We start from the raw sequence: 14,841 nt of genomic DNA on the forward strand, positions 1-14,841 counted from the left end.
AAAAAAAAAAAAAAAAAAAAGACGTGCATATAAACTATTGACAAGTTTTTTTTAAGATACAAACATTGAAAATAAAAGGACAGAAAAATAACTCCTCTATATTATTACATGTAAATAACCACTAAAGGAACAATGAGGTGCTAAACTAGTAACAGATTCTAAGTCAAAAAGTGATAAAAGTTAAAACAATGAGGTAAAGATTACATATTGGTAAGAGGGTCATACACATCAAAGAACAGTTTGCATATACATGAAGCATACACTGACAGAACTCAAGGGCATAAGAGATATCCACAGAAATAGTTGGAGACCTGAGTATCACAATTTTTATAATGAATAAAGAATCTAGACAAAGATCATTAAGAACTGAATAACACGGTAAGCCACATAAATATCCAGCAAAAGTTAAAACCTATTCTTAATTGCACATGGAATATTCCCTTGAGAAACCTCTCAATAAAGAAAAGTCCAGGACTCAAATAACAAAACAAAAAAATCCCACTTCATAAATCCTTCTGTGATCTATCATGCCTTGGTACCCAAGATAGTATAGGAAAAGAAAAGTACATACCAATATCATGTATTAATCAAGCTACAACAAGCTTCAATAATATGTTATCTAAATGAATCCACAGCATAGCAAAAGATTTATCCACAACACTGGAACTTATCCATGAAATGTAAGGGTAAATCAATATAAGAAAATCAACACAATACTCCATGCATATAAATAGAACAAAGGGGGGAAATATGGTCACCTCAATTGATTCAGAAAAAGCATTAGACAAAATTCAACACCTTTCTATAATAAAAATTCTTAAACTAGGGAGAGCTTATTCAACGTAAGAAAGAATATTTATGAAAGTCTCACAGGTAACATATTCAATGGTGAGCTTAAAGCTTTCCAGTTAAAATCAGGGCTAAGACAAAGATAACCATTACTATTTAACATTATACTATTATAGAAAACAAGCTATAACAATTAAGAGAAAGAAATATAGGTATCCAAACTGGAACGTAAACAAGTAAAACAAGTTCCTTTATATAGAAAATCCCAAAGAACACAAATGAACATACACACACAATTTAATAAAAAATTCAACAAGATGTACTAGATCAACACCTAACAGTCAATTGCACTGTACACACCAAACAATTAAAAGCCTGAAAAATTAAATAAACAGTTCTGTTGCAAAATGTAAAATTTAGTCAAGAAAAGTGAAAAATTTAAACAAAGAAAACGCCATTGAAAGAAATTAAAAGACAACCTCAATAAAACAGAAAAACATCTCTTGTTTTTACCCAAAGGGATCTACAAATACAAAATCTAATAGATAGATTTGATTATGATTATAACTACAGACACTATCAAAATCTTATCAGTCTTTTTATAAAAATGGAAAGCTCAAATTCAGAAGAAATTATAAGGGGCCTAAATAGCCAAATATTGAAAATAAATAAATGAAAGAACAAAATTGGAAAACTCTTATGTCCCAATTTGAAAGCTTTTAAAGCTATGTGCCAAGTCACTGTTGGTCAGAGACTTACAGCTGAGTACAACTCACAGCTGATATTCTAAGGCTAGTGGCCTCTTGCTACCTTGGTGTCTTAAGACTCAGAAACTGAACCAGACAAGAAAAAAGATTTTTAAACTTAAAAAGAAAATGCCTAAGAACTTAGATCATAAGTAATTAAAGAGTAACTGGTGTGAGAAGGGCGCATGGGAAGTAACAGGTAAATGTATGTTACAGGGTGTCCTGAGGGAATAAAAATTTAGTTCAGGAACTTGATAGGGTAGTTATACAACAATGTGTCACTGACTTGTATACTTTAAAAAAGCTTAGTTTGTTATGTGAATTTCATCTCAATTTTTAAAATGTCTATATTTTTCTATCTCCTGAACTAAATTATCTTATCCACATCTTCCCATATATATATATATGTTAAAGATTTTATTATTTATGCATACAAGAACTGGGGTACAGGCCAGAGGTATGGAGGGGGGGTGAGATTTATCAGACACAGAGTTGGAACAGGCAGATAGATAGAAATACACTGCTGGGGGGAGCAGTGGGAAGACAGGAGAGATCTGTCTGCTGCACCATGTGGGTCAGCTCCCTGGCTGGGGATTGAACTGGTGCTGCAGTGGCTGCCAAAAGCTTCATCGTGCTGAGCTTTAACCCTTTGCACCACCTTCCCATCATATTTTTCAGGTACAGGTTTTTATTTGTCTCAATTTAAGTATTGTGGAACAAAGGTAGAAACTTGAAAGGCTGAAAAAGCATGTGTCTTTTCCCTTTGCTCCACTTATATCTTCAAATGCTATAGATGTTCCTTCCCAATTACTCTCTATTTTTCAAGGTATGAGCTCGTGACGAACTCAATGTAAAACTGTCCTTGGGAATCTTTGTTGGGTTCTGAGTCAATTACAATATCCATTCTAACATCATGCATGCAATATTAAATTTATATTTATATTTTAGAGGCATCAACATATGGCCATGGCTAAAATTTCTATTTTTTCTCTCTCGCCCAAAATCCTGGGCAAAGGGACAAAAATCCTTATAGCTTTCATTGGCTGAGAGGCTGAGATGCAGAGATTTCCTTTTTCACACATAACTTAGCTTTTTCACAAAGGAAATTCCAGTTTCCTTCTCTAATGAGTTGTAAATTCTTTTGTCTTTGCAAGGACAATAGAATTCTAACCTTGTATCTGGTGTAAAATCCCAACAGATTGTTTTAGCCTCAAGTTAGTTTTTTGCCTTTGATCAAGGGGTTACCCTCTCTTTGAAGCTTAAATAATAAGTATTGGAAAAACTTACTATATTCCACATTCTAAACTGTTGGACTATTGGTCAGAGGAGGCCCTCCCAGCAGGGATTAGCCCATTTGATTACCCAAAGCCTTTCAATTTAACTTTTAAGATTAGGGTACTCTTGTAGGGTGTATAACTGATAGACATTTGATAAGCCAATGAGAATCCAAACCACTGAAAAGAGTCTGAAGATATTCATAGAACTACTAATACACAATTTACTCAAATATTTTCCAAGTTGTAAGCATAGTGTTAGGGAGCCCAGTCTAGTGAAAGAAACAGCTTTGTGAATAACAAGATGGCCAGATGACTATGAAAATGGCATTGGCATAAATATAGATTAAAAAAGTTGGTTGAAAATTTGTAAGGGGGAAATAATCTACTGTCTTTTCACTGCGCTAATCTGCTAATCTTGAGCATCCAAGTGCCTACAAGTGACTACAACCAGGAGATACAAAACTATGTTTCCAGAATATGAGATTAGAACAAGAGATAGTTAAAAAAAGAATCTGGGGCCCTCCCTGGTGGCGCAGCGGGTTAAAGCACAGCACTGAGAATCTGAAGCCACTTCCGCATGAGTTCGATTCCCGCCTGCCGCCTGCCCCGGAGGAGACCACATGGCGAGCCAGACCTCTCCTGACCCGCCCGCTGCTCCCCTCAGCAGTGTACTTCGTCAATCTGCCTGTTCTGCTCCCCACTCTGTCTCTGGTGAAGCCTCTCACCGTCCCTGAGCCTCTGGCCTGTACCCCAGTTCTGTATGAATAAATAAATAAACCTTTAAAAAAAAAAAAAAAAAGAATCTGGAATTAAAAGGTTCAAGAGTATTAACTAAAGAAAATTAATAAGGAATAAATACCACTGAGATAATTTTTTAAATACATTTTCTCCACCCCCGCCCCCCCCCAAATCATCACACACATCAATTACAGTAGCCTTCTTTCTGAGTAAAAGCAGATACTCAAATTACCTGGACTCCAAAGAGGTAGTCTAGCTCTTAATTAATACTTTTTTTAAAAAGAATTATTTATGTAAAAATAAACTTTTGTAAAATAAAAAATAAATAAAGATTTATTTATTTGTACATACAGAACTGGGGTACAGGGCAGAGGCTGTGGGGTGGCGAGAGGCTTCACCAGAGACAGTGGGGAGCAGAACAGGCAGATCGACAAAGTACACTGCTGAGGGGAGCAGCGGGCGGGTAAGGAGAGGTCTGCCACGCCATGGGGTCACCTCCGGCGCAGGCGGGGATCGAACTCTCATGCGGAAGTGGCCTTATCTTCTCAGTGCTGTGCTTTAACCCCCTGCACCACCAGGGAGGGCCTTAATTAATACTCTTGATAATAGTGAATGGGGAATTTCTGTATTTAACTTATCTATATTCCTGAAAGCTAAGATAGATGTAGCTGTTTTGGCTTCAATTTATGATGCTGTGAGAATGGAAGTACAAATATTTTTTATGATAACTGCTGTATATAATTTTTATTCGATATAATAGGTACATAGATGTAGCAAAATTGTCCAATACAAAGAGTTAATATTAACAGCTAAATTTTCTCCATAAATTTCAACCTCATTTTAACCACTAGAGGGCTACCTTGTCATGTGATTTCTGATCCCTTACCCACTCAATTTTAGAAAGACCAGTGTCAGACAAAACAACTAGGTTTAGTTTGCAGTTATTTCTCATTTAAATACTTATCAATAAATAGTTATTAGATCACTTTATAGATGACAGGACTTTGTGGACAGGAAAAATGTGCTAATATACTGACAGGAACTGTTACCGTCCTAGTATGCTAGGCAAAAAAGTATGATTGATAAAGTCTAAGCCTGAAATAAAAATCAAGTTATTTTACACTTCTGGGTCAGCTTTATATTATTGAGGATCTTACGTTTTAAGTGTTCCAGATGTCATAAGTTCAGTCACCAAAACGATACATTTCTTTCCTTTTACTGTAGATTCCCAAGAATCATAGAAACGAACAATATTGGGATGTTGAAGACCCTTTAACATTTCAGCCTCTTCTTTAAATCTTTGCCGCTCAGATTTTGTTAACTTTCGATCCTAAAATAAAACACAAAAGGAAGACGTGATTTAAATGATTAAAACCATACAAATCACAGTTATATCGGGCTACACATATTTAAAAAACAAGAATAATGTAACACTAATTTACTACTAAAAGTAAAATAATCTTTCACTATTGGAACAGCTAATGTGTGTGTTTAAAAAAATCCCTGGGTTACAAAATCATACCTGAGATTATCTCCCTATCTTTATTGCTAATATTTATCTGAGATACAGTTTTGTATGTACAGCTAACTTTCCACATTCAAGTCATAGATTGCTAAAAACATGCAATTAATGACATGAATCAATATGGGTTTTGGAGGTGGAAAGATTTAAAGGTAAAAGTTTCAGTTCTGTCTGTCCTTCCATTAGAACTTCCTTTATGAATACGTGTATCTTTACCTCATAGGATTATAGTAAGTTATTAAAATAACTTACTAGGTTTATATGAGATGAAGTGTGTAAAAGTACTTAGAATTTGTTGTTCTTCCCTTGGCAATGTGCCTATATTTTAAATATGTCTGACAAGATTAGAAAGGAAACCATCTCTACCATATTTATATTCTGTCAAAGCAAGAAATACATATTTCAATGAAGTATTTCAGGCATATGATAAAGTAATGTACTCCTCATATAGTTAATAATGCTATAATCTAAAACTCCGTAAGTAATTAATTGTCCCTCCCATCTGATAATTCCAATTGCTCTTAGAGTAAATGGGTATAATCCCTTTGAAGAGACATTTATTGATACTTATGAAAATTGAAGATGCCTTTGTTCTATAACCTAACACTACTATCAGCTGCCATTTGTGTCCTAATGAGTGTGCTTAAAATATTTTTTGTCCATTTGAAGGCAGTAAAAGTTAACGATTACAAATGAATTAAAATGAAATGGTTATCGAATTTTTTAATTTGTGATAAATATATAATGATATAACGTGCATTACTAAGGTGTCTTTATAACAATTGAAAGATCTTCTAGCTATCATAATTTCAAAGTAACAAATAGTATGAAAGACGATGTGAGATAGCTGCAACTATTGTATGTGATACAGAAATAAGTCTGCTGGTGATAAGAATTATAGGTATGCTTAATGCTATTAGGCGTATAAATTCATTGTTCAATTTAAAGCTAATAAAAATATTTTCACACTAGTTCACAAACCTTACTTACTTAAGAAATCTGAGGATCCCAAGTTAATAATCTTTAGTCTGAAGTTAATAATCTCTAGTCTGAGAGACTCTTAAGAGTCCAAAAAGATTAACATTGAAATTCATTTCAGTATTGTAGTAGCAGAAAATGAAAACAGACTAAAGACATCAGTAGAAGTGTATAGATAAACCGTAATATATTCAGAGAATGGCTAACAGCACAGCAGTAATAATAAATTAGGCTAAATTACAATAATATGGTGGCTATCTTGTAATGTTCCCTGTATACCATTATGGGTGATCTTAAACAGTGCAAAAAGCAAGTTTCCAAAGGGTACATGTATTGACATCATTTAAAAAATTTTTAACATTTCATGTAAGAGCAAACAACCATATGGTAGTAGTATGTAAATTCAGGGTATTGGTTCTTCAATAATAAGGAGTAGGAGTGGGAAGGACGCTGATATTATCAAACATTAACTTCTGTCAATTTAACGAGTATAAAAAATCATGTGTTGTTAATGCTTTATTATTTTAGCATCAATAATAAGTTATGAATAACTTGTTTAAGTAAAAAATAAACTTTTTCTGTTTTTTTTGCAGGCTACTTGAGGTTCATATTCTGCCGGAAGTGGGGTTCAGGGAGATAATAGGATCAAAACAGGTGGAAAGAGCACACGGCACTTTGGTGATGGCAACATGGGTGACCTGGTGGTGGGAAGTCCATGGGGGTTACAACCAAGATGAAAAAGCATACACTGTACAGAAATGGAGAATGATGTTAAAAAAAAATGTTAAAAAATTACTTTGAGCTCAATTCAATATACTACTTTTACGTGAGTTACAGGGGATTTAATTTTGCATATTGTTTTGGCTGCTGACATTCTACACATGATGGTGGCTGCAATACAGAATAATATGGTTATCTTAAACTGTGATTTGACTGTTGGAATATCATCAGTTGGTATATCCTAGGGATATTACTACTCTAGGTTAAGAGTACATGTAGGTTATCAGTTCAAATTTGAATCTCAGACATTTGTGAATACAGATTTTTTTTATTTTATGAATTTTCAAGGTAATTTTTTTTTCCAGCTGATCTGCTGAAACTTCTTTCCTATCTGAAAAATGAATTTTTCTCTAGTATGTCCTTTCAGTAACTTTTCAAGGATCAAGGATTATTGGGTCTTGGTTCTATATCTGCTTGGGCTTAACATTTCACTTAGCCTGAGATAAGATAGCAAAACCATACTTCTTAGTTGCTATGATTTTGCAAGTTGCTCTTAGTATTTGAATTGTGTTAGACACCAAATTTAAAGTTTTTATCTTTTTTTTTTTAAGTAATGGGAACTTCTTTCATCTGTGGGGAAATGCTAACTGCTTGTTAAGGATATATACACACTCTTTCTGGAAGCATATTTGTGGATTCATTCACAGGGCCACTGAGCATGTCATTATGGTAGGTTGTCGGATGCTAATGATAAAACACTGAAAAAGTGTTTTGTCTCTGCTTTTTAAACAAACATGGAAGACTTAATTTTACGGGACTAATAAGACTCAGTATAATATTACTTGTGCTTGAGTGCTATGAAAGAGAGTATAGTATAGTAGTGTATGGGTCCTCACAGGTCACAGTGACTTTTATCTTTAAGACCATAAAAAGCTATATAAAGAGTTTTAAACAGGGTTATGACAAACAATATTTAATTGAGTGTAAGGTTTTAATTGTCTGAAATGTTCCATTTTCAGAGATGTTAAAAATGTGGAAAAATAGTATTTCTAAGAGCTAAGTATGTATACCTTGAGAATGAATTGGTATTAGGGCTTTGGCAGTGTATAGTCAAGACTGTGTGTGTGTTCTTTACTCTTTACAAGGGTAAAGATTTGGTTGTTCTGAAATGACTTAGTGGTTATTGGATGAATCAAGCAGAGAGTGTGATGACTTGGAAAATAGATGGTAGTAATAGGGAAAGATATAATTTTCAGCAGGATTTACAGTAAGCTTCATGCATTTTAAAACATCATGCAAACCTCAAATTGTAGATAGAGATATGACAGAAACAATTTTAAGTAGATTTTAATTATAATTAAATTTAAATAACAATGTAGATTGCTTTAGTTCATATCTAGTGGCATTTTCTGGTTAAAGTTATAGCTCAGTTAAAAAAAAAACAAAACTTCATAGTGGAAGGTTCACTGTATCTCTTAAACTATGTAAGGATTTGGGGAAAGCCCAATACAGAAAATTATTCAAACTTAACACTAACTTCCTAGTTGTGCAAAACTGATTACATTTATATATTTAATCTACTATTAAGAAATACTGTCTTATCCTTTACAACAAATATTCCAAGTTTCAGCTACTGAGGTCTTACTTTTTAAAATAGATTTGTTTTATTTGTTTACTTATTTATTTTAAAGATTTATTTATGCATACAGAAATGGGGTACAGCCAGAGGTACAGGGGCAGCAAGACGATTCACCAGAAACAGTGAGGAGCAAAACAGGCAGATCAACAAAGTATATTGCTGAGGGGAACAGTGAGTGTGCAGGAGAGGTCTGTTACACCATGGGGATCACCTCTGGGGCTAGGGATGGAACTTGCACTGAAACCGCTGCAGCTGGCTAGGTTTGCCTTAGCTTCCCAGTGCAGCACTCCAAACTACTGTACTACCAGGGTGGGCTCAAAGATTTGTTTACTTGTGCACAGAAGAACTGGGGTACAGGCCAGAATTGCGGGGAGTGGGTATATGAGAGAATTCACCGGAGACAGTGGAGAACAAAACAGGGAGATCAACTGAAACACACTACTTAGGGGAGTAGCAGGTGGGGCAGGAGAGGTCTGCTGCGCTTTGTGGATCACCTCCCTGGCCAGGGATCAAACTCATGCTACAGTGGCTAAAGACAGCTTCATAGTGCTGAACTCTATGTATTTCAGGTAGACCGTTAGCAATTTTTATAGATTCTTGTAGTCTTAGGTATTTAAAGTGTTCTGTGACTTGGGGTCTCCCTGGTGGCTCAGGGATAAGTCTCAGCACTATGAAAAACTATCATGAATCACTGCAGTATGAGTTCAATCCCCAGCCAGGGACTAACCCATATGGTGAGATCTCTCCTATCTTCCCGACTGCTCCCCCTCAGTAGTGTATTTCAGTGGATCTACCTGAGGAGTGTGTGTGTATATAAACTGTGTACTATTACTTAGTGGTAGGTATAATATCAATTCTCATGGTTCAAGTGATTACACTGTCTTCTGATTGAGACCAAGGTAACTTCACAAATTTTTAAAAACCTAAGATTTCTTAATTAAAATATAATAAGCTGCCAAATACTTTTTTACAGCAAAGTAAAAATAGAGAGAAAAAACCGGACAGATCCTTTTACCTCATCAAAAATAACTAGTTTTCCTTGAGAATATACTGACTTTTTAAAAATTCTATGGAAATATTACCTTTTAATTTTGAGAAGTTATATAAACTATACATAGAAGTTATTTTACATATCTATTGTAGATTTTAATAATCCCTGAAAGGTATTGACAATTTATATGAAGGGGTCTGAAACCCTTTCTTAAATCCTTAACATTTTAGAAATATAGTTGCATGAGGATAGGTTATCAAATAAGTAGGGGGGAAACCCAAACAAATCATTTGATGCTTCCTTCAAATAATTTGGCAGTTTTTTTCTTTATGTAACAAAGTCGTCTACTTTTTTTAATCTAGCAACATTTCATAAGTTAACTCAAGAAAACTCCATTATTTTAGCAACCCCTCCCCCGAAGATTTTAAGACAAGAGTAAGACTAGAAAACTAGGGATTTTAAATTAATACTTGCCAAGCATTTGTTATTTACTAGCTGGTTAATTTAATTGTTTTCATTAATTCTCAGAAAAACCCTGTGAAGTATTATTAGGTAAACAGACCAAGAAAAATCTGGTATGTCCCTCAAATTCACACAAAAAGCAGAACCAAGAACTGAACTAACCAAAACTTCATGCTTCATTCAGTATACTATACAAAGATATCTTTAAATTTTTAAGCTTCTCAAGAAAGTTCTGTTGATTTTTCTGTTAACTGGGAAAGGCTGAAAAGGACTGAGTACATTACTAAATGTATAGCTGAAGATAAAATAAGAGACCGAGACCTGTATATATTGTTTGAATATTACCAACTGTTAAATTGCCATGAAGACAAAAATATGAAGTACTCAATGAAATTCAGAGCAAATAAACCACTATTGCTTTTTTGGTAGCTTTTCTCTAGCATTACCAACTTGGATATCCCTTGGGGCTTGATACACTATCCCAACTGCAGCATTCATTGCGCCAGTGTAAAGGAGAGCTGATGCAGCTAACCCACTCCATTCATTTCATTCATTTCTCTCCACCTACATAAAATTGTTCTGACAGGCTAAATGAACAAAACTAAAGATCACTATCACAAGACCTAGCATAACATGCACAGTTCCAGACTGTTAGGGTTGGAGGTGGGGAGGCAGGCAACAACTATAACAATTGTTCAGCTCAGTACCATCCAAATTCACAATGTCCAGTAGATTATTTGCTGAGGCAATTTCTTCTTGGATGCGAAACACAATGCTAGTATTTGGTACATGGCCTTACAACAATTTTCACATGTTTAGTTCCTTGCTTTTAAAAATTTATTGTAAGTATCCTCCAGATCTATTTTCTCTTTACTCTATAACTTCAGTATTTTCTAAGGTAGCTAGCAATCCTATGGCTTCCCATGCTCTTTGCCTCTAGAAAGCAAAACTTCCACATAAATTGTGTGGCGGAAAGACAGCCAGGTTTTTACTAACAAAACCTGAAATATCCTCTTTATTCACTAATAACTGTACCTGAAAAAGTATCTGGCTCTCAAGTCTTAATGTTGAAACTTGAGAACATTGAAACATTGCCGCCAGCATCTTATTTATAGAAATATTCAAAGTTTTACTGCTAAATTAAGAACACATATGATAAATCTACAAAATATGGGTGGAGAGAAGTATCTGGAATTCCCTGATTAAAATATTTTAGGTCAATATTTCAGCCCTCCCTCCTTATCACTTTTTGCACAACACTGACATAGCAAAGACCTGGGGCACCTATTTCATCTTTCAAAGTGATACTAATTGTTGGATGTGGGGATACAGAAATATAAACTTGTCTTTAGCAGAGAGAACTGCACTTTATAACACTACTTTCCAGTGCAGCATGGGCTTCAATTACAATTTGAAGAAAATTAAAAAAAAAAATACATTATTCTGTATTTTGAAGGCAAGGATCATATAGATAGTAACTGAACTCTGTCATATCTATTTTTCATAGCTAGGAGGTCTATAATAATTCAAATTATCCAATAAATACTTTGTCTTTTTAAACCATAGGTAACTTTTATTTTCTTTTAGAAAATTAAAAAATAATTAGACTGAAGGCTTGGGAAAGGATGAAAAAGTAACAGAAGCAAAATAATAATTTTCATACAAAAAATCTTAATAAAAAAATTCACAGAGTTTTAAGGCATTTGAAATATAATATGAAAATGAATACTGATTTTATATGACCAAATGTATAGAGCAAACTCCTGACATAAACTTCTGTATGACTTTCTGGTATCCTTAGAGACTTAAAAGAGGAACAGGATCTATACCATAGAGAAGAGTCTGTATTAGCTGAATTTTCCTCACAGGTCAACAGTTAATATTGAGTAGGGATAGGAGTGTTTCCCTTCAGTCTCCATGGTATTTTCTAAGAACTATTTTGAAATAGCACCGTCTTCATAAAAACAAACCAAAAAAAGGTCAACAAAAGAATAACAAGAAGACCTGGTTATTCTAATTCCTCCAAAGGCCCCTTCTTTCCTATCTAGCTCATCTTTATTTCCATTTCATTTACTTACAAGTTTTCTGTGTCATGGTACCAAGAAAAAGTACTTACAGAAAAAACAAAATAAACAAACAAACAGAAAAGAGTGCTTTCTCAAACCAGATGTCCAGATGTGTACTAATTTATACATTTATCTATTTTTAAACACCTTCATTTCATCCCCAAATCTGGATTATGAGTATTTAAATCTATGTCTAAAATATTCTACTCCTCTCTTTTGGGGTTAAAAAGTCAAGTAATTCAAAAATATCCAGAAACTGGTAGAACAGAAAGACTTATTATGTTGTGCTAAAAATGTAGCAGATACCTAAAATAAGCCAAATCACACTAAAATAAGCTAAACACATCCATTAGAAAACGGCAAACTTTTTTCACTAAATAAGTTACAAATTGACTATATAGCAAAACTCAGAACACACCTAAAGAAAACAAAAGGCTCAGAAAGGGACAAAGAGGTTCAATGTAGAGAGGGATGAAGATTTAAAAAAAAAATTCTTGCTCATTATAAAAATGAAATTTTACATCAGTGACAAATGTTACTTTGTAGCTTCCAAAGTTTGACTGAGGAGAAGGAGATAGCAGAGAACCAAGAAGCACAACAGAACAAAACGGAAGAGAAAAACTCAAATGGAGCTATTAGCACTGAAACTTAACGGGTCATCTGTTAAGACTCTGCCACCACAGGAAAACAAACATCATACTGCACATCACAAACATAGCAAGCATCTTATCAAAGAATTCAATGAGCCTGATAGCCAAGCTTGTTTCATTATGATTAGGAAAGAAATCAATAGTCTGGTTTTAAAAACACATGCATTACTTTTTCAGTGTGCATGGCATGGTGTTCACTTAAAAAAAAATTCCAATTTTATAAAATGTGCATGAAGAGAGAGAGAGAGGAGAGGAGAGGAAAGAGGAGAGAGAGTAGAGAGAGGAGAAAGAGGGGGAGAGAGGAAGAGAAAAGGGAAAAGGAGAGAAAAGGGGAGAAGGGGAGAAGAGGGGGAGAGGGGAAGAGGGGGAGAGGGGAAGAGAGGGAGAGGGAGAAGGACAGCAGAGGTCTGCTGCGCCATGTGGGTCACCCCCCTGGATGGGGAATGAACTCATGTCACAGTGGCTGATATAGCTGCACAGCGCTGAGCTTATCCCCTTGTGCCCACCTTTAAATTATTTTTTTTTTTAAATAAAAACACCATTTCTCTCTCCCCCACCCGTTAGCAAGGCACTGTTTGGTACACAGCACTTATGCCAATATACACTTTATACTTTTACAACATGTAAAACAGGTATATACTCATGAGTGATATATTATCTTAAATATCTTGATTTTATGTAACTGTTGTCCCCGAAGGTCTTCTAAATCTTGGTTTTGTTTTCTTTTTGATTTATGACATTGTTAATGAACTAATTTCCTATTCCCAACAGAGAAGGCCATCCTCAGAGTGTACCTGACTAAATATATAACCTTCTCAAGTCAATAGCATAAACTGTAGGTTTTCAAAGTAATCATTTATCAAGTTATATATGCAATACATAGAACATCAAATCAGCATACTTTCAGAAGCTGCTTGACAATAAGTGATAAAAAAGAATGTGAACATTTTCCTTTGGCTTAGTCTTATTCATCATTTTCAAAGTATGGATACTATAGGGGGAAACTCTTATTTTAAAAATCCACTTAGTTTTACAAAATTAAATCTGATGCATTTTATACATGGTCTTGTGCTGGCTAGAAATTTTATCTGACAAAAAAGAAATCAATCGTGGGTCTGTTTACTACCCATCTTGACAATGGAGTTTCAGTTTATGCAGAAATATAATACTTTCATTTAGAAGCAAACATAATTCTCCAAGTGTTAACCTTTAAACTCTGCTATAAAAGGTCAGTTCCAATTTCCTATATTTCTAGACTTATAGTCAAGAAACAACTGAAAATTGAGTAAATGGTTTTTTCCACTACTTACTTAGAGGAAAAAAAACCACACACATGTCAGATTTGTTTGATATCATGGCTTCAACAAGTCAAAGGCATCTCTCTATACTCAACTCTAATGGAACTCTGTATTATTAATGTTATTCTTCCTTATGTCAATTCATTAAAACCAAATTCTTAATGAAATTACATATAGGATTATTGAGTGCCATGCTAAGGCAACAATTCAAAGTACAAGAAGGGTATGGTACCTGCATTTGAGAAAATTCAAAGAAGGATGGCAACTTCAGATTGAAAAAAATGCAGAAATATAATTAACCATATCATAAGGTTGAACAAAATGTAAATGGTCATTTTTTTTTGTTTAGTCTGAATGGTTGAATATAGGCTAGGACATATAATTCAAGCTATATTCATGATTGAATCATTCTCCTTTTCACTTATTCCAGTGGTTTGGAAGATAAGCTTAGATATTATATCACTGCTTACTTTTAAGTTGTCCAGCAACATTGTTTTACTTAACATTTAGTATCAAAATTTTTGGAGTAGCTCACATTTGAATTCAAAACATGCTTACCACCTTTCTTACCTACTTCCTAGTTGTTAGTCCTTTGAAAATTGATTATTGCTTCCTTTTTGATGCCACAGACTACTAATAACATGATATTCATATTCTCTATATAGGACATGAGACAATTCACCACAGACAGGGTGGGAAGCAGAACAGGCATATCAGGAGAAGTCTGCAGAGCCATGTGGATCACCTCCAGGGCCAGGGATCAAACTTACACTGAAGTGGCAACAGCCAGCTTCAGTGCTGTGCTCCAATCTGCTGGGCCACCAGGAAAGGCCTATAATTCTTGTTTTGATAATCTAGTCCCTTTAATGACAATAGATGGTTTTCTAGCATACAATATAGGAATAAAGAGCTTGATTTTTAGATCTTCAGTAATTTATAGTATTTATCTATGCATAAGTATTTAT

General features: G+C 34.4%; 1 protein-coding gene across 1 annotated transcript in view; it reads right to left on the reverse strand.

Annotated features, from left to right (window-relative positions):
* WNK1 (WNK lysine deficient protein kinase 1) overlaps positions 1-14,841 on the reverse strand; it is a 129,479-nt gene that overhangs the window by 78,020 nt on the left and 36,618 nt on the right. Inside the window, exons 3-4 of the mRNA XM_004692541.2 lie at positions 6,877-6,941; positions 4,708-4,880 (exon numbers count right to left, since the gene is read on the reverse strand). Coding sequence (XP_004692598.1) covers positions 4,708-4,880; positions 6,877-6,941 — 238 coding nt within the window. The remainder of the gene's footprint in view (positions 1-4,707; positions 4,881-6,876; positions 6,942-14,841) is intronic.

Source organism: Condylura cristata, unplaced genomic scaffold, assembly GCF_000260355.1.
Source record: "Condylura cristata isolate star-nosed mole 26May11 unplaced genomic scaffold, ConCri1.0 scaffold00034, whole genome shotgun sequence".
Lineage (NCBI taxonomy): Eukaryota > Metazoa > Chordata > Mammalia > Eulipotyphla > Talpidae > Condylura > Condylura cristata.